Below are 21,134 nucleotides of genomic sequence, written 5' to 3' on the forward strand. Positions count from 1 at the left end.
ATGAGGGATTCTAATGGGTATATCATTCCTCACCCTAACCTGTGGCCATCAAAAACAAATTTGTCAAATAGGGGAGAGGGGTAAGCAACATGAATAGTGATATATCGCGGATGATACTGTAATAAGAAATTTCGGGTGTACATGACTGTCTATTTTCATCTCTACAGTGCTATTGTCGTATTGAATGTCAACGTGTATGTTTGTTACACTGAAAAATAATAAAAATGGTTTAAAAAAATAAATAAATAGGGGAGAGGGCTAACTAGAGTTTGGAGTTTGTTTTTGTCCATCAGTCCGGGAGGTTAGGTGTGAAGAAGTGGGGCAGGTTTGTGGAGTGCTTATAGGACAGGACAGGGAAGGGGTGGGACGCACATCCAACTGCGCTACCTGGGGGTACATAGGAGAAACCAAGAGGCACCACCGTTCCGTCTTGCCCTTTGCAGTGGACAACTAGGTGGGCTATCCTGGGTGCCGTTAGTTATGTAAGGGTTTGTAGAAAAAGAAGCCTGAATCCAGTGGGAGTGGAGTTCGAAGTTGCATGTAGCCCTGCCCATATTTGTACGGTTTGTGGTAGTCCTGAAGAAGGATGGACCCACAGCACAGGTCTCTCCCATGTCCAGCGGTGCATCTTAGAACAGGGACACAGTGTCTACAGCTTCAGTTAAAACAGTATGGTGCTTACTGCCGCAGGCTGGCAGCTTCAGAGTACATTAAATAACACGTGCTTAATAGTCCAACACAATGGAACATCTTTTATCTACTTGGGAAGCACACATGACCGGGGTGACCCTGCACAAACTTCAATTTGTTATATTGAAAATTGCACTCCAATCTCTACAGCAGTCATTCAACCATCAAAGCTTTCGGATATCTCTCAAAGAGTGAAAATACTGATGCGGTATATGAAGTCCACTAGACTTACCTGAAGAGGTTGTCCATGACGTACTGGTAGTCGCGGATGCTGCTGGTAGGGAGGTAGCAGGACGCAAACATGATAACCGCATTAAGGCCATCCCCGTAGTAACCTGAAGAAGAGGTGAAAAGAGTTAAACCCTAGCATTGCTGGCTGCCTTTCATCCCACTATCACCACCCTCTGGAAAACTGAAATGTAATTTTGGTGCAATTAGTGAAATTTACCACAATTTACACACGCTTGGACTAATATGTCAGAAATCACAAACAGCCGCTGTCGCACCTCGAAATGGGCAATGTGACCTGACATGATGAAAACTTTCCCAGTCCCACCTGCCTTGTGGATGCAGTGGCCTCGTTGAAACCTCCAGGACTTGTGTAGCTCAGCCCACGAGTGTTGTGTTGAAGTTTTATTTAAGTTTTTATAAGGGGTTTGTGTTTTATCAGCTTGTGTCAGAGTTGCATCATTCAGAATGAAACGACAGACATGAAATAAAAAAGAGAATATAGTTGCATACGCTGTTATATCATGGAGCACACAGTGTAATATTGTCAAGCTTTTTTCTTTGCACGCTGAAATGAACGCAATTCTTCTTAGGTCTTTCGTTTTCATTTGGCTGGAAGCACCCTACTCTTAGTGTGGAGGTTTAACCAAACACTTACATTTCATATCCTTGGAATACTTTGAGGGGAAATTTTACACCTGTAAATTCTAAAATGACAGTAAAGAATCTGTGCAAAACGGGGTCATTTTCGTGGGTGAAATATTGTGAAATCACACATACAATATGAAATGCGTTTGCGGGTATGATGCATGGAAATTCTATGCTAGAGGGTACCTCCATTTAAAAAGAGCCATGCTAGAGATACTGGCATGAGAGTGGTTTTGGTGGAAAATCTTTCTTGACATTTCCACATTTCATATTTTAACCAGCCTCCAGTGAGCAACTATTTCTTTACGCCAAATCGTGTAGTGAAAAATTTCAAGAAATTTGGTAGATTTTTCAAGTCCAATTAAAATTTTGCGCATGCCTTCTTGACCAAGTAGTCAAGTTGAATAACTTGGGACTATGGATACCGAATACCCTATCTGCCTCCAAATTGAGACTCAAATTCCATGTGGGCAGAGTGTTATGCTTCTGAGGAGCGGTGTCTGCATGCTGAGGCCTTCCTAAAGACCACCTCATGAGGTAGCTCCCTCCTTTGTTTCTGCCCTCACCTACTCTCCATTTGTGTCTATAGCTTAGTCTCTCAGTGCAGCACTATCCAAAAATCCACCTCAACCCAAACATCTCCATTGTTATTTGGTTTACATATATAAAAAAAAGACAAAAAGGATCCCCAAGAATAACTTTCAGTATGTAATGATTTCTGTTGAAGGCGGCTTCAGTTATTAAAGGACCCTGAATCCCAGCTACAGGTCCAAGTGTCAGGCATGGGCCTGTATCGAGGTAAAGGGAGCTTAACAACTAGTGTAGCCTGATGCTTATGTGCTATAATGCTATTGAGGGTCTAATGTTAGTAATTAAAAAGGCAGAAAAAGAAACATTGGAAGGTTGAAGCAGAAGGCCTATGCCAGCCATTATTGCCCCTTAGCCATTGTCTTCAGTGGAGCTCCCAACATTACAGTGTTTTAATTAAGCATTATATCCTGCTGCTGAGGACTAGACTGTTGTTAAATACCCGAACCGGAGTCGTAGTCAAGGTCCTATAACAAGGGAGAGGGCCTTTAATAGCTGAAATAGTCAGAGATAGAACCACCACAATTATAGTAGAATATTCCACATACTAAGCTTAGAATGTCCTAAATTAAAAAATGGGAGAAACAGAAAAACATTGACATGTTGCAGTAGAAAGCCCACAACAGCCATCAATGCTCTTAAGCTGCTTCTTCTCCATAGTCTTCAGTGCAGCTACCAACATTCTCGTGTTCTAATTAAAGTTCATAGTAGCTAAGGGTGTCATGAACGCGCCTCTCCTTTTTCGAAAATAAAATTAGTACAACTAAAAGCTCTGATTACTATTCATATTCAAATGCCTGCTAACTTTGCATAGCTGCCCTAAGGTTGGTTCTCGATTCCTGTTTTTTTTTCTTTTTTTTTTTCAAAGTTTTATATAGCGCGAACAAGATCTTTGCAGATATCTGCTGTTCATATTGTTTCTCCAAGTATATCTAACCCTCATGTCAGGGGCTAATATATTCATATGAGAACTTAGCAGAAGCTCTTGTTATAAATAAGTTATGCGGGCTGCTAGTCATGTCTTTAAACTGCGGGTCTACCATATGTTCAGCACATGGATCAGATAAAGAACCGGTCTTAGACTCTTGCCTAGGTTTTTTTTCAGGTATAGCTGTAGCCAGTTAGAACCTAAATCATTGCTGAAGCAAATTTCTATTTATAATTTTGATCCATGTCCTGGAGCCTAAGATCCCTGACAGAATTACAAAATGCCCACAAAAGATATATTTATATACAGTTAATCCACCGTCAATCTGCTTTCTGTGTGGGTATATTGAAAATAGGGCATAGATTTAATTCTTAGCCCAGTGGTCTTCAAACCTTTTAATGCCGCCCCCCCCCATGTAAAAAAAAAAAAAACGGGCCCCCCAGAATGAACATGTTTTTTCACAATATTCTATTCTATAAATTAAATTGTAAATATTTAAATATGTCTAAATATATGTAAACTATGCCGTTATGTTCAAACATCCTTAAAATGAAATCAAATATGACAGTTTCGAGTGAAGGGGGTGGTGGTGAAATCAAATGACTTGTACCACTGCATTTCCCGTTTACTGTACTAAATGTATTGATGAGGTGCATATGTAAATGGACTGTGTGTCAAACAAGTGGGTGCAATTTCTAGTTATTTTTTAATCTGCCCTATTATTAATAAACAGATTAAAAAAATAAATGAAATAAAATACTTGATTGACAACATACAATTCTGGCCTGCCAAGACTTTCTAAAGTATAAACGTATCCCCCAGCCCCAGAGTTCGAGGGATCAAGCGTGGCTCCTTCGGGAGCCCTGGAGACCCTCCTCCCCAACTGGCTGTTGCCCCCTGCTTATATTTAATGTCCCTTTGAGCATGGATGAATCTGTGCAACTTAGTCCCACTGAATCCAGGAAATGTGTTTTTCCCTCCCGTGGCTCATGGTTTAGAAGGCTGTTCCTCATTGTCAGAACTAAAACTCATAATGGTCATAAACTTGTTAGGAGATAACTAGTACATTCATTAATACTGGCAGATAACACACAACTATGTTTACAGCCAACTTATGATCAGGCCTCAATGTTTAAATTGTTTTCGTAATGTGACTCCTACAGTAGCAGTCACATTCATCCAAAACCTCAATATACTGTAAATTGATACTGGAATAGGGCCACATGGCTCACTAAGAAAACTCAACGAAACCTTTTTTTAAACATACAGGCCGAACCAATAACAAGGCCTGATGACTAATGACCACACCTACAGAAGACAGGTAATTGGTAGATTAGATGGGACCTGACAGGTGAGAACCTTGAGGTTATTTTTTATTCCAACCTGGTAACGAGCCAGAGAATTGAGGCATTCATTGAGGACCACTGACCGCGAAGATCAACAAAAACGACATCAGATGGTATAACTAACATAGATGACTTTTCACAAGAACATTGTTAATCTCCCAAGTAGACAAGCTTATCTCTCAGTATATCGAAATACTGAGAATTTCGTGGTGAATTCGTAGTTAATCAGAACAGAGCCACTACTACAATCCTGCAATTGAGACCATCGGATCATATTACAATGGCACTTCAAGCACTGTGCTAATGAACCAGGCTACTGAAGGTAGATGCTACGATTGTGGCAGTGGTACAAGAAACCCTCCAGATTGTCCTGAGCGATGACTTACCAGACACCATCTACCTGCCTCATGGTCCGTTACCAAAAATTGGCATGGTATTCCTTTCTTTAGTAAACATCAGTTTAAGAGGTGGAGGTTTCTGTTCATTGTGAAGTTGTGTGCAAAGGCCTTTGCTCTTCATCTGATCACAATTGAGCATTACACATGAGCATTACAAATGATACCCGCATACAGAGTTTTAAAGACTGATTTATCCCCGCCAATTGTGTTTGCTTTGGCAAAATTCCTAACTGCAATGTGGTATGTCCGAACCCGATTGATAAAGAGGGTAGGAGACTCTTGATAAACTTTCACCCCTTGATTCATTGGCACCCATTTTTCATTATGATTCTTTTTTTAATTTTCAATGTATTTTATATTAATGATAATGATATTCCGGATTTTTAACTGATGTGATAATTTTGTACATCTTTTATGATCATGTGATCGAAATAAAGATTTGGATTAGGTTGGTAGATGCTACGGTCGAGGCAGTGGTACAAGAAACCCTTCAGATTGTCCTGAGAGATGACTTACCAGACACCATCTACCTGCCTCATGGGCCTTTACCAAAAATTGACATGGCATTCTTTACTTTAGGAAACATCAGTTTAAGAGGTGAAGGTTTCTGTCCATTTTGAAGTTGTGTGCAAAGGCCTTTGCTCTTCATCTGATCACAATTGAGCATTACACAGGATTCTGAAGAGTGATAAAAATCTAAATCTATATCGCACCTCTATCGTTTGGTCGCCTCATTTGTCTGATTTCTGGTTAGGCCACTGAGCACACTCATATAGCCTTGAACATTGAAGGAAACATAAACAGTTACCATAAATACATGAGTAGCCTTGCTATGCAAATGTAAACATTGATATGCATTATACCTTTCTAGGAAACATCTATAAAAAAAAGATTTCTTTCACAAGCTCTACTGAGAAAAAAACTTTGGGCAAATTCAGCAGAAGTTCACTCAGAAATCAATATGTACTTCAGTTTAATTGTTCATCACAAATCTTCGCCCTGCAAATATAAATGAAGACATCTTCTTGTTTACCTCCATGGGAGATCACCCTCTTGTATGGCTCAATGGCTGTCATGTCCACCTTGTGCTCTTGTCCACTCATCAGGAATACCCGCCACTTGCGCCCATCCTGGTCCTCCATGTCCGTCACGATGCCCTCGCCGAGCTTGTCTGTTGCAGCTCCACCGTCCGCTCCCCGAACCCGTGGTAGGTCATCTGGGAAGCAAGGAGCATTTAAGTGTAAATAATTTAAAACATGATGTGTTTTTCTTCTTTCTGCTTGTCTGAGGCCCAAGAAAACTGAAACCAAGCGCAACAGAGGTAAGATTGCTCGAATCTTCCTCCTGCCTTTTGTGTAAAATCGGCCATTAATAATTAATAACGTAAAAAGGCACTCTTTACAATCAGCACAATAGGATCTTGGCTGAATGAAAGCGGGTAAAGATTGTGAACAGAGATATTACGAGGTGCGTTGATACCTAGAGCCTGGGAACTCATGGGTGTATACATGAAAATAATTTAGACTGCAAAACAACAGGGTGGGACCCACCTATGTTTTTGTGTTGGGTATGTGGATTAGCACTGATAACTATATAATTTTGTATTAATACATCAAATTAAGACAAGGGAAGAGGAGTTGGTTTCCTTTAAATTAATAGTAAAACTAAATGAATAGCATTGTTTTACGTCAGGTGCTGCTGTACATGCCAGGGCTGAACGTTTTCCTAAAATCTACAGAACTCTGTCATACGAGCATAGCCAAGAGATGTGCTCTCAAATACCCAGAGAATGACACTAAATAAAAATTAATCCTATTTCATTCTCATCAGCAGCGAATCCACCTTTTGCAGGTATGAGCCTCCTGAGACCTTTGTGAAAGTGAATTGCAGACACATTATCCAGTAAGCTATATTTGTTAGTTTCATCCCAATATGAGTCCCATTGCACTATGGATATTGTACTAATTTTGCTTAAAATATGTGATTTACAGACAGTCCTTGCAGCTAACTGGGCTTGAAATAAACACATGATGTGCTTTAAGTTCAAAAGTTTTGTTAACCATCAGTCACAGACTGTAGCAATATTCCATGGCTTGCAATTGAAATATTTAAAAAAACTAAGGTATAAAATAAAAAATATTCTCATTTATGAACTCTGTAAAGAATGAACCCCATGTCTTTAGGCACTTTAATTCTGGGTGTAAAAGGCTGAAGTCCAAGTGTAAAAGTTAAATGTCAATATCCAGAATGCAACTGTATACAAATGTAGAAAGAAAGCTAATAAAACCTCCCTGCCGGTCGACCACTTGTAATGTATATGTTCAAAGCACTTATGGAACCTAACCGATTTGGGAGCTTACAGCTGAAAAAGGGCATTCTACAGCTGTTAAGTATAGGCGCAGCCCTAATCGTCATTTTTGAAGGCTGTAATGCTATTAGTTGGTACGCAGATGCACTGGACTGAGCAGTAAATCATCAGTGTCTCCTACAGTGCATGCATTATATATATATATATATATATATATATATATATATATATATATAAAAAATTAAAAAAAGAAATTATTGAGTTAAATTTTTTTATTAAAGAAAATCCCTTCCACTCAACTGCATCATTCAAAAAAGAAGTTAAAGTACTCCTTGTGAACAAATGTGTGCTCTAGTTCACACAATATGACTCAGTGTCTATACCCATGATTATTATTAGAATGTTGGCTCTTGTCTAATGTCTTGTCAGCTTTGTCCTGTGGAGGTACCTTTCCTCCATTTGTGAGCTACTACATACTCTGTTGATTATGTTATTGTTTACTCTTCCAATTTCTTCCTTCCAATCATTTGAAAAGGGCTCCGATACCCTCACGGGTCATGTCCGCGCTATATAAAACTTAACAAATAAATAGATGTATATGCTTCCTCCTTTAACAGTGTATGGAGGAAGGAGTGTAGGGAAGGGGACTGCTTTGAATGCTGGGTTGCAGCCCTGCACTTTTCTGATCACACAAGATCCTCTGTCATCCCTTAGACCCAGTCTACATGTCATATTTCGTATATGTTGCATGCAATTTATTTATGGGTCAGGGGCTATCAATTTGATAAGAATTATTTAGAATAAAGCACACTAAGGGGCTTATTACAATGGCGGTCGAAAAGCCTCAGACCTCCATCGTCTGTTTCAATTCCGACCAGCTGATTAGGATTCCGCTGGTCAGAATTTAAAGCGGACGGTCATTACAGCTGGCTTCTGATGGAGCCCGTCGGCCAGTCGGAGGCCGGCCCGTAATCCCAAAGAGTGGTCTTTTCACCTTTGGGATTACGATGCACGGTTTCTGGCAGGGTTTCCATGCAGGCCTGTCCGACATAGAAACCCATGTCGGAAAGTGTGTTTGCGGGCCCCCAAAAGCGACCCCTTGTGTGTGTGGCCTCCGGTAGGGGGCCGTGCTCCCTGTTAACCTTGAGGTGCCTGCCACGGGGTGCAGGGATTAACAGCACCTCCCATTTCCCTAGGGGAGCATGTTCTACGGCCAGCTTATGGCCATAACGCATGCTCCCATAGGGAAATGTAGAATGCGACCGAACAGTTTTCAATCGCATCCAAAATAGGTGATCGGGCCCGCCGACTTGAGGTTGGTTGGTTCCGTTTTCGAGACGGTGTCAGGCGGAAGCAATTCCACCAGACATCTTAAACACCGCCTAAGTGTTTTTATGTTAAACATTTGCTAATTTTTTCTTTTATGCCAGAGCCCATCCTTGGGCACAAGTATTGTGGCAGTTTTAAATTTTGAAATAATTGTCTTGATATTAATATAGAGAGCACCTACACTTTTAAATACATTTTTTACATCCCTATTTTTCTGTTATATGGTGTGCCCTTTCTTATTTACTGACTGACATAGATGCTGATCCAACCGTCGAAGAAGCCTTAACAAACCTAATAATTTAAATGTTGTACCTCCGCCAGCAATTGGAAAATACATGCCCGCCTTCAGATACTCTGTCTGTCCAGGGATAACCTCAACCAGCACTCATGCAGTGCTTTATTGACCATCAGGAAACCCTTAGCTGGTACTCGGATGTCCACTGGCTGTCAGTCATCTGCATTAGGCTTTCATACCCACTGTGTCAGCGTTCAGACCTACCCTGTTGCTGCTCTGAATCTTTCAGGCAACTTTAGTGGGCCTCCACTTTCTGACTGACAATACAAATTATCTTTAGTTCACTATTTGCAACCATCTGCTGGTCACAAAAAGGGACTGGAAACCTTTACAGGGCCATGAGAGACCTTTACCAAGATGCTTCTCACATTCCCTCACCCAACCAACCTTGAACTGGCCCTCAAAACACTCAAGTTCTCCTTTGTAGACCCACAGTCCCACACAAGACACCTAGAGATCTCCTCTACTGACTGTTAGGGCCTGTCACACAGCCCTGAAAAGCAGCGCTGCTGGCCAACATGCCCTCTTACTGGGATTCGCCCCTACTCTGAGGCCCTCAGAGACTTTTAGGCAAACACCCGCAGCTTCAAAGTCCTTTTCCATCTTTGAAACCATTGTGACTCCAGTATACTGCCCTCAGCTCCACCGCCCACCAAGTCCGCAATCACCTGCATTAACTATGCATCCAGACACTTCATTAATTTGCAGCTCCCTGGATGCCTCCTTTGCTTCAAGCTCAAACTGGACTTGAAACTCTACCCATTACACAATAAAGTCCCATTTTGCAGGCACATTTATCCTAGTACTTTTATTTAAAACTTCATACACAGACCTTGGCACATTTATTTTACTTACATCTTTATAGCAAGGACTCGTGGTTTAATCGGTAAATCAATATGCAGTTTGCAAAGCACCACTGTGTAAAATGAAGATCATAGGTATAAACCTAGTAAGAAAGTTCACAATATTCATCAGATTTTTACAGTGTATTATTACCAGGTATCCAATGTTGAAGCCTTATATTGAAACCTGAAATATAACCATGCATGTCAGTTTTAAATTCTCATACCTTCCCAATCAAACTCTGGCCCGCTCTCTGGAATGTCAAACTGTTCGCTGCCTGATGGCGTTTCCAAGTCATCGATGTTGAAGTCTAAATCATCATCCAGCGTCTGGTCTGCGATGTCTCCAGAGCGTGTGGACCCCCCAATTGAGCGCAGAGACCCTTCTCCGGATCGCAGTGACCCCTCGCTGTGGTCCAGATTCAAGCTCAGGGCTGGGGCTAGGAGGCGCTTCCTCATGTGGCGATTGCCGCAGAGTTCCAGGGTGTTCGGAGGAACTGGAATAGGAAGGACGGCAAGAACAGTTCTGGTAATTCTGGGACAGATGGACATCAACTCTTCACTTACAGATTTAGGAACTAGCAGGCTGTATCATAAGGTACCAGCGGGAAAGCGTGTAGGGAGACTGGTTCTAAATGTCTCCAGCGGATATCACTAGCGTGAATGCAGTCTACTTGTTCACCTGGGAGGGAGGAAGTAACTGGCATTGCCTGGCCGATACGACTTTTTGTAGCCTTATTGGTCAAACACTTACGGTTGAGCTGTTCAACCACAACAGAGATTAGGAAAGGTTTACCTTTATAAATATACGTTGTTCTTAAACGTAGTCTTTCACAAGCAGAGAGGTTTAAGTAACTTATTACACTGGCTGTCCTTGAAATTATTGTCAATGAATACGTTATTCAGAATATGCTGACAAGTATTAAATATAAGGGCAGATTTCCTATCCCTTCTGTGGTGCAATCCATTCAACTCACAAAATCACATGTTTTACAATGCAAAAAGGCTTTTCTTAAAGCACAAAAGCCCGTGTACGAGTCAGTAGTTGGAAGTGGGAGTTTAAGGGGGAGTGTCCTTCCTGTTTCGAAATCAGAGAGGAATGTATCTGTGTTTTGTGACTGTTTTTGTAGTTATAAACCATTGATGAGTCACTGCCCTCGAGTTGAGGTGGTAACTGATTCACAAAGGCGAAGATGTCCCTCTGGCCACCTTCCTATTTCGGTTGAGCTTGGGAAGCGCATGTGCTGCTCTGTGAGGCATACTGTATTCAAGCATGGCCTTGAAGCTCTGCTCATATTTTTCATTGGCTTATGTCATTGTCCTTGGTGCATGCTGGCTTCTGATTCGTTAATAGGCTTGTTAGTCCCTCCTTAGTACCGCCTTGTCTTAATTTGTAACCTCCCATGAGGACTGGCCCTTTTATTTCTGTTGTTACACAGTATGTCTTATTTAGTCTGTAAGCACTATTTCATTTAAAGATTTTCTCCTACTGCAAGCACAACATGCTTTTTCTGCAACATTCAGTGCGCCATGCGCACTTTCACTTTCCAAGCAGTCTAGGATGATGGCGGCTACTTCTTTGAAATGAAATAGGTCTTCATTTACACGAGTTTGAGCTACTGGCATTGTAAATGACAATGCCTTTTATTTATAGGTTAATTATCAAAACAGATCAATAAAAGGGATAGTCAATTACAATGCCAATAGCTTAAACTCTAGCAAATGCGAGACCTATTGCATTGCAAATGCTTGTTGTGATTTAGGTTGGCAGCCTCGGGTGCAGGAGGCAATGGGATCACTGCCTGCTCCCCCAATGTTCTCCCAATCTAAAAATTTAGTTTTGTTTTTTTAAAGGACCGCTGGTCCCTACAAAGCACACAGAAGGCTATAAAAAATAATAATAACATGTTTCCCATTTAAGAACGTAAATCCAGTGAAGGTGGGTTGTAGGTAGTAATATGCCTCCTTCATTTTCATTAGATCGTCTTGCGCCTGGAGTTTTCGCAATGCAACACATTAATTTATTTCTGATTGCAGAAAGTCAGCGACGTCACTTTTAGGGCCCAGTTTAGTAGATATGGCCCATAATTCCCTTTTAGAATAAAAGTTACATAAGTTGCACTTGACTGTTATTCATCAGTTTACTTCACTCCGTATGAGATTTAATGCAGCTCGATCAAAATGACAACGGGTGTCTTAAAAAAGTTAAATGGGCTTTTCATGCCCTAAAATAACTTGTGAGCAGCCGATCCCGGCAGCACCAAGCTTTGGAGGTGAATAAATAATTTAAGGCCTCAGTTGTTCATTTGGACATTTTACTTACTGTAAAATGTTTCATATGCATCTTAGTTTTTTTTATGGAAAGTATAAACATTTTCAAAAATTCATACATGAAAGCAAAAATCTGCGCTTGGTTGATGGGGTGAAAGAGAGGTAGTTTCAAGTGCTAAGGTATAGTTTTTTGTCCATCTAGGAGTAAGACTTACTGCGTTACACACACTGCTTTGCCAGCAGTACAATTAGCACCCCGGCCGCCGCCTTATCTAGTACATGAGTAATGGAGCACTAGTCCACTGTCTTTGCGCCTTGTTTTTCTTTTTAATGATAATGCGGTCAAACAGTGAAAAACTTGGATTTTTGAGTTCTGCTTTTTACCCGATTGCCCATTCTCAGCCAGCTTGTCTTTTCTGTTTTCAAGGTCTTTATGACCGCTTTTGTTCTTTTCTATTCCCTAAACTCAAATCTAAACCTTTTTTTGCCTAAAAATGTGAAACTTCGTATTTCAGACCAAGTTCTCATTTAAGTAATCATTGAAATGCGCCCTAATTTTGTAAGAAGCAGCAAAATGCTTCATGAAATCCAGGCGTTCCTTGTTTTATTCAAATATTTTAAGGGGTTCTGGCAAGAACTTTAGAATTAGTGATATATGATTCTGAACTTTCCTTAAACCAAATTGATTTGTATCCATACGAATCATTTACTTAATTCCCAAATGGATCAAAAACAACCAATCAACTATTTTTATTTTTTATTTTTCTCAATTAAAAAAATATGCCCTCTCTTTCAATCCTTCTCTGTAACAGAGTCAAAACCGTTGAACTGTTTGTGTTCCTTAAGGATAAAGGGCGAACCCAGTTCAGGAAAATGTAAGTTATGTTAAGATCTGAATGTGAACACATGACAGTGCAGAGTAGCAAATAACACTGAATGCGATTTATTACGCATTGTATTACAAGCTTATTGTTCTATTTTATATGTACATAATATTAATGTTACTATATGATGCTGATTTTTTTTTTTTTTTTTTTTTAAAGTAATTTTTATTGTAGAGACACTTTACACAGGCCAATAGTGGCACATAATCAGCATCATTCATAGTGCTACAGTCAGATTTAGCTGCTACTCGTTTACACAGCCTGCAGGCCCACATCCCGGGGGCCGGGCGGCGGCAGTAATTTCGCACTCTCATGCCTGGTTTCTCTTCCTCAGGAGTATGGACTCAGATTCGTGTGTGTGCCTACTTTTCCGTCCTCGCCTAACAAGACCCTAACCACCCCCCCAACTTACCCCCCCGTCCCAGGTCCCCCTTGTCCCCCCCCCCCCCTATTCCCCCCCCCTCCATCATCCGCACGGGAGCCTCCCGTTGTGTACCTCCAACCTCGGCTGTAGGCTCTTATCTCCATCGGTTCTCTTATCACCAAATTATTGTACAGTGCTGATCCCTGTCGCGTCTAGGTCTTCCCCGTCGTCCTCTATTCCACTATCCCTGAGGCCTTGCACCATTACTTCCCAGGCCGTTGCTTGTTCTAGCGCTCTCTCATTAGCTGTTCTGCGCACCATCTGATACCTATGCGTGCTATCGCAGGCCGCCCACTTCAGGAATTCGTAGTACCACCTCCTATATGTCGGGCTCGCTCTCGCTTTCCAGTTTCTGGTTATCTCACGCTTGGCTACCATTAAACCCATATCTATGAACTTGCTCGAGAGCTTGTTTTTGGGGGTATGTGGAAACCAATGCAGGATGCACGCCGCCGCATCAAAGTCAACAGTCCGGTCCGTCACCTCATTCATGGATTCACCCACGGCTCGCCAATAGTCAGATAGGGCCGGGCATGACCAGAGCATATGCACCAGCTCGGCTCCATCTGCCGCGCAGCGGGGGCACCTCGCATCAGTCGCGCCGAAGTACCTCAGGATTCTCCCAGGGGTCATGTATGCCCTGTGCAATATGTAATAGTGGATAACTTGAAATCGAGCATTCCTTGTGCTGTTACGCGCCCTCCGTACCAGCTGGGCCCATGTCGTGTCCGGGATGGGCTTACCCAGGTCAGCTTCCCACTTGAGTTTCAGTGCATCGAGGGGCGGCAGATGCTCGTGGAGCATTCTATTGTATAAGCAAGATACCGCTTTCACCGTTCCTGCCGCCATCATGGTGTATTGGCACGCCATGGCCGTCTCCGGCTCCGCCAGTCCCCAGTGTTTCTGCATTGCTCTCGTCACAGCTGCATGAAGGAGATAGCCCCCGCGTGGGAGGTCAAAGCGTTCCTGGAGGGCCGAGTATGGGAGGAGCTCCCCGTTTTCGAAAAGGTCCCCTACCACCTGTATTCCTACCTCCTCCCACTGCATCAGATGGGACCAATCGCCTCCATGGGGCAACGCTGTCAACATGCCCAGTGGCATCTCCGGGGCATAGGGGTGCTGAATCCCTGCTCGCCTCTGTGCCCTGTTCCAGCAACGCCGAAATGTATCCTGTTCAAGGGATAGATCCCGGGCAGCGAGTTTTTGTCCCAGCGCGATGTAGGCTAGTATGTGTCGTGGCGTACCCCGCAAACGTCTATCTTCCGGGCCTCGGTAAACCCGAGCCACCTCTTGCGTGAAGATCTGCAACTGGGCCGCGAGATAATAGAGCTCGTAGTCCGGGAATGCCAAGCCGCCCTCATCTTTCGGGCGGGTGAGTGTCGTCAGCGCCACTCTGCATCTGCCCGTCCCCCATAGGAAGGAAGTGAGCTGGGAGCGAAGTCGGCGGAAAAAGGAGCTGGGGATCCAGATCGGAAGCGTTCGGAAGAAATATAGCAGCCTCGGGAGGGCCACCATTTTTAGTAGCGCTATCCTACCAGCTATGGACAGCGGGAGCGTGGCCCAGAATGCCATGCTACCCTTCAGCCCTCTGATGCATCTCTCCACATTGCCCTCGAACAAAGCCGTCGCCGTGTGGTAGACGTACACTCCGAGGTAGTGGAGACAAGTCGGTTCCCAATGAAGCAACGGCCTGTGTTCCGGGCGAGCCGCATTTTCCTTTAGTGGATAGAGGCACGTCTTCGCCCAGTTAACTCTTAGGCCCGAAAGGTCTCCAAATCGTCCCAGCAACTCCTCCGCCCCCTCGAGCTCAGCCGCGTCGTTGTCCAGGAACAGCAGGAGATCATCGGCGTACAGCGAGATAAACTGTCGCCCGTCATTAGTTTGCACGCCTGCGAAGTATCGCCCTCTGCGGGCTTCCACAGCCAGCGGCTCGATCGCCAACGCGAACAGTAGCGGGGACAGGGAGCAGCCCTGCCGGGTGCCCCTCTCCACTGGGTACTGATGGGACACCAGGGAACCAACTCGCACCCTCGCCACGGCCGCCGTGTAGAGCACTTGTGTCCATCGGATATAGCCTGCGCCCAGCCCGAAACGTGCCATGGCTGCATATAGATAATCCCACTCTAGGCTATCGAACGCTTTTTCTATATCGACCGAGAGGGCAAGTGGTGTTCCGTTCCCCTCCCGCAGTTCCTCCATGAGTCGGATAAGCCGCCTAATGTTTAATGTCGTGTTGCGGGTAGGGATAAAGCCGTTCTGGTCCTCGTGGACCAGGGTAGTCATGTGCGGTAGGAGTCTCGATGCTAGTATGGAGCTCAAGATTTTATAGTCGGCCGTGAGCATCGAGAGCGGCCTATAAGAGGCCGGACTACTACCTTCTCTGCCAGGTTTCAGTAGCGGGATGACTATCGCTTCCCGCATCGACGGGGGGAGGCGACCTAGGGTCTTCGCCTCTTTGTACACAGCCAGAAGCCGCGGCGCTAAGGCGTCGACGTATTTGCCATAAAATTCGATGGGCAGGCCATCTATACCCGGCGTCTTATTACGGGCCATGGATGTAATAGCCGTCCGGATTTCCCCTAAGTCGATGTCCCTTCCCAATTCCGTCGCCCGCTCGTCTTCTAGGCGCGGTAGGGTGAGGTCATCCAGGAATGCCTCCGCTTTCATTTCCCGGTCGCCCGGGGTGCTACTATAGAGTGTCTTGTAGTATCCCTGAAAGCCGTCCACTATGGCCGACTGGGTGTAGGACAGGTTACCCCCCTCACCGGCAAGTTGCAATATAGGGGTGCAGCGTTTCGTGGGGTTGGAGAGCCACGCCAACAAAGTGCTCGATCGGTCGCCCTCTACGTGAGATCTCAGCGTGTATGCTCGGTAGTCGAAAGCCCGTAGTCTTTCCACTTCAGCCGCCACCGCCTCCCTGGCCGAGCTAACCATGCTCTGCAGCTCCGGCCTGCCTGGTCGATCCCTCTCCGCTGCCCTCAGTTTGGTGTCTGCCCTCTCCAGGTCGGTCAGCAGCACCCGCCTCGTACCTACAAACTGTGTGATGCACTGCCCTCTCACTACCACTTTGAAGGCGTCCCATTCCACTGCTCTAGAGCCCGTGGAGCCCTCGTTATCAGCGAAGTATTGTGTCAGCCCCTCCTCCAGGGCCGCCCCGAATATCGGGTCCTCTAAAGTCTCCGGCCGGAGCCTCCAGGTTGGCACCCTAGGCTTTTCCGTCATCCAGTCTAGGTGGATTAAGAGCGGATTGTGGTCCGACACCGTTCTCGTCAGGTACTCCGACCAGGCCACCTGCGTCAGCACGTCTCGTGTGCACAACATCGCATCCAGCCTAACGTGGAGTTCGTGTACCCCGGAGTAAAATGAGTAGTCTCGGTCTGCTGAGTGCTGCGCCCTCCATACATCAGTTAACCCCCAGCTCTCTTGCCATTCTTGCCTACCCTTAGCTATGCGGTACACTGGGGAATCTCTCAGGGGCGGGTGGGACCTATCCAGTTGTACATCCGCCACGGAGTTAAAGTCCCCTCCCATGAGTATTGGACCCACCAGGTAATGCGCCAGTGTCCCCGATAAGCTCGCATAAAAGGTCAATTGGTCTATATTCGGGGCATACACACTGCATAGGACTATAGCCTTACCCCGTAACCTGCCCTCCACTACTACAAATCTCCCCTCTGGATCTATCAGCTGTCTAGTCATTTGAAAAGGCGTCCCCGCCCTCACCCAGATCAGAGCGCCCCTTGCGTAGGCCGAGTAAGAGGTGTGGAAAACCTGCCCCCGCCATCTCCTCTGCAGTGCCACCCCTTCCTGCTTCGTGATGTGTGTCTCCTGTAAGAGCGCTATATGTACCCCTCTCCTCTGTAGGTAGGCGTGCACTTTATGCCTGCGCTGCATTGTGTGTAGTCCTCTCACGTTCCAGGTCATGCATTTCAAAACATTCGAGTTAGCCATTGTCCCATAAGTCTCGGTTCTTCTCCTCCTCCCTGTTCACATTCCCGCGGATGATGGACCCCCCCCGTCCCCAAACAGAACCTCCCAACTGGTCAACCCCTAAGAAGGCCAAAAGCAGCGTTTGCAAAGTCCCCCCATCACCAAACCCCAACTGTGGTGTTCTCCCTCCCCCCAGAACAGGCCCCAATACCAAGATACCAGACCCCATCCAAACTCCCTTAACACAGAACCCCCCGGTGTTTAATTCACAGCCGGAGCTGCAATCGCCTTAAGGGCGTACGGAGCGGGGCCTCGCCCAAGAGGGGGCTGCATGACCCAGGCCCGCCGCTATCCCCCCCACTACGGAGAACCGCGCATAGCCAGTCCCCCAGCGCACATGCCTGGAGATAACTCTCCCGTTAATCGGGTGGACCCCCCTCAAAGCCCATCCCCCTTACCCAACAGGTCCAAATCAAATGTTCAGGATTTCTTCTGCTGTCTGCGGCGTTACCACCGGATCCTTGGCATCATGGACCCCCGACAGGTCCGACTCCGAGCCCGAGGCCGATATGATCGTCTCTGTGTCCGTGCCTCGCGTGGATTGAGAGCCACCTCCTTCCCCAATGGTGATCACTGCTTGCAGCGCAGCCTTGCGCTCGGCCTCCGTTTGCGAAGCAGTCGGTTTCCCAGCTCCGCGACGTCGCTTGCGCAGCCTCTGCGATTGGCGCGGTCCCGCCGGCGCTCTCTCCCGTTCCCTTTCCTTCTCCTCCCGGACCTTGGCGCCATCCGTGCCCGCTTTGTAGGATTCCCACCAGTCCCAAGCGTCTGCGGCCAGGTTGAAAAACATTGTTTTGTCGTCCACCACTATTCGGAGTCTGGCAGGGAACAGCAATGAGTAGTGGATGCCCTCTGTGCGCAGCTCTTTCTTGATCGACAGGAAGGAGGCCCGCTGCTTTTGCGTTTCGAACGTGAAGTCCGGGAACAGCGTAACCCTGCTGTTCACGATTTGGTACGGGCCATCGTCTCGGGCCCTTTGTAGCAGCAGGTCCCTGTCCCTGTAGTGCAGCAGTTTAGCCACGATAGGCCTCGGTGGCAGGCCTGGTTTGGGTGGGCCAGACGGGACCCGATGGGCTCTCTCCAGTGTGAAGAAGGGCGACAAGCCCTCAGGTGCCACCACAGTTCTCAGCCAGTTGTCGCAGTAGGCCAGTAGGTCCGTCCCCCCTTCGCTCTCCGGCACACCTACGATTCGCACGTTACTGCGACGGCTTCTGTTTTCCGCATCCTCTGCTCGACGCTCCAATACTTGAATCCGGTCTAGCGCCTCCGTGAGTCTTCCCTCAAGAGTTTTGTGGGCCGGAGCCAGGACTTTCAGGGCCCCCTCAGTCTCCGTCACCCTGTCTTTCAGTTTGTCGTGGTCGGCTCGGAGCAGGCCGAGCCCCGACGCCACCTGCGCAATATCGTTGTGCAGCGCTTCTCTCGTTGCCGTGATGGCCTCCAGGATACGATCCTGCAGCCTCTTCAGGTCCGGGGACTCCCCCACATCTCCATCCGCCGCTCCCGAAGCCGTCGCCTCCTCTTGCTTGCCTTTTGGCTTCCCCATTATGGCCTGCGCGTGGTCACGGGGCTCGGTGCAGCACCCTCTCGTCTTACTGCTCCGTCAGCGTGGCGCGAGCACTCACAGAGCTAGGCCACCCTCCTTGTTCAGGCAGCCAGCGTTGGCAGTCAGTGTCGCCGGGCAGGGGGCAGACCCCAGGGGGGCACGTGCGTGGGGCCTCAGGCCGTGAGCGGTGGGGCTCCGATGTCGCAGCGCCGCCAGGGATAGGATTACTCCCCGCAGCCGTCCGCCCCTATCCGGGGTCAAGGCCTACCAGCCCTCGAGGCCCTCCAGCAGGCAGTCCCAATCGCCCCCTGGCGTGCTCACTTCCCTCGCGGTCAGTGCAGGGTGCTCCTGTTCGTTGGGCACTCTCCCCCGCCCGTGCCTTCCACAGCCCCCCCTGCGTGTCGTTCTGCTCTGTGGCTCACCGCCTTGTGCAGGGGGGGGGGGGGGGGGGAGCGGTCAGGATTTCACCGGTGCGCCGGGCCCCAGCCGAGTCCGTCGGGCCTCAGGGCGTCCTCAGTGCGCAGCACTCTCCCCACAGTCCTCCCGGGTCGCTCGTGCACGGCCGCTCCGCCGCTCCCCGGTTTCACCGGGAGAGAGCTCCTCAGGGCCCCCGAGGGGGGGGAAAGGGCGTCCCCTCACCGGTAATGGTCCTCGGCGGGTCTCGGCCGTGTCCCCGAGCGTCGGCCCACAGGTCAGAGAGCCGGGCGTCTCGAGTCCGTCGCTGCGGCCGCCATTTTGGGCTTCCCTTCGGCTCGGCTCCGGCGGCTCAGCAGCGCGGCGCAGTCCGGTCCTCTCCGCGGCCCCTTGATCGCGCCGCTTTCACTCCAGCAGCTCCCACGCTCGGCCCGATAATTTCCAGGCACGGCGCCGGGCTCCTCGCGGCAGCAGGCAGGATAAGTACGGGGAATAGGCGCGGAGCTCTGGGCTCACGCCGCCATCACCCTCAGCGTGCAAGCCACGCCCCCCCTTACTATATGATGCTGATATGTATACTGATTATACATCTGTCTTTTTTGTGTGTATGACCACATATGTATATACTTTTGAGTATACCATGCTTAGCTGATACTGATCGATGGTCAATTATATGTACATAATTATTCATTAAAACTGTAAAACATTTAATGTCTACATTACCACCAATTTTGACTTGAATTAATCAAAGTTATAGTGATTCAACCACAAATATTTGTAAAATAAATCCACATTGCTTTACTCCTCACTGTCCAATCAATCCAATCATATTGCAAAATCTCGAACTAATCAGATTCAAACTCCTGCACTTGTAAAGTGACATACCTCATATGTTATGCAAACACACAAAACACAGATAGGTCTTTAGATATTCAAGAATATATAGCCAAATTATTTGTTGTAAAGGAGTAAGATTACAATGCTTTTCAGTGCACGTGTACAAATATGGTGTTAAGAAAATGCCTAAATACTTTCACTTGCCGGGCATTCTAGGTACGTTTCTAAAATATATTACTAGCAGTCAGTCAAAAATAACTTTATTTCGCCAACATAATGATGGTATAAAAAGTATTCTACAGATATATCAATTTCCATTATTATTATAAGTTAAATGTACTTATATTACGACAAAATTGTTAAAAGAATAAAAATCACGTTAAAACATAATTCCTATAATACAAATAATGGTAATTACTATCAATATGTGCCCTTGGCACCTACAGACTGGCCTATTAGGGGAATTTCTCATCTTGGGCCAGTTAATTTGACACTGCTGTTGAAGCTCAGAGTGCTGTAACACCTTCCTGTAAATAATGTACACCTCCAGAAATATCACGTTGCACAGATAGCACATTTCGTTTTGTTTGAACACTAGTAGACATGACGGACACGACTACAAAAACAGGGCTGTTGCTGGCTTGCTAATTCCCCTTAATGGCTGACAGTGAGGACTTTATTTAGAGTTTGGATGACAGGATATTCTGTCACAAATGTGATGGATATTTCATCAACCGAAATACAAGGGCCTTCTATCCTATGACATTTGTAATAAGGTGGACAGGATAGCCTTCATGTTTGTGATGGAGTAACCCATCTGCAAAACCTTAAATGAAGCCCGGAGTTGCTACAAAATAAACCTTTTAATTTTTAAGGGCTTGTCATGCCCCATTGGCCATGGCATTACGTATTTTGTTACAGTGAGGCATGATTTTGAAATAAAGAATATATATATATATATATCCTTTCAATACTTCCACAATGTCAGCAGAAAAATACTCTGACACCCTTGCAAGCTGAAAAATACGTTTTAATGGCTGTTTGGAGCCATTAAAACGTATTTTGCAGCTTGCAACGGTGTCCGAGTATTTTTCTGTTGACATCGTGGAAGTATTGAAAGGATTTCCGCTAACCCTACTCGGACCGCTTGTCAATTGACAGCCTCTCTAAACCA

The 21,134-nt window shown here is 46.2% G+C and overlaps 1 protein-coding gene across 4 annotated transcripts in view; it reads right to left on the minus strand.

Moving 5' to 3' along the window:
• Positions 1–21,134, minus strand: part of BNIPL (BCL2 interacting protein like) — a 221,152-nt gene that overhangs the window by 142,284 nt on the left and 57,734 nt on the right. For all 4 annotated transcript variants that reach the window (XM_086947437.1, XM_086947440.1, XM_086947438.1 and 1 more), the window contains exons 4-6: positions 9,828–10,097; positions 5,860–6,042; positions 923–1,025 (exon numbers count right to left, since the gene is read on the minus strand). In XM_086947437.1, the coding sequence (XP_086803563.1) occupies positions 923–1,025; positions 5,860–6,042; positions 9,828–10,097 (556 nt within the window). The remainder of the gene's footprint in view (positions 1–922; positions 1,026–5,859; positions 6,043–9,827; positions 10,098–21,134) is intronic.

Source organism: Lissotriton vulgaris, chromosome 12 (assembly GCF_964263255.1).
Source record: "Lissotriton vulgaris chromosome 12, aLisVul1.2, whole genome shotgun sequence".
In the NCBI taxonomy this organism is placed as follows: domain Eukaryota; kingdom Metazoa; phylum Chordata; class Amphibia; order Caudata; family Salamandridae; genus Lissotriton; species Lissotriton vulgaris.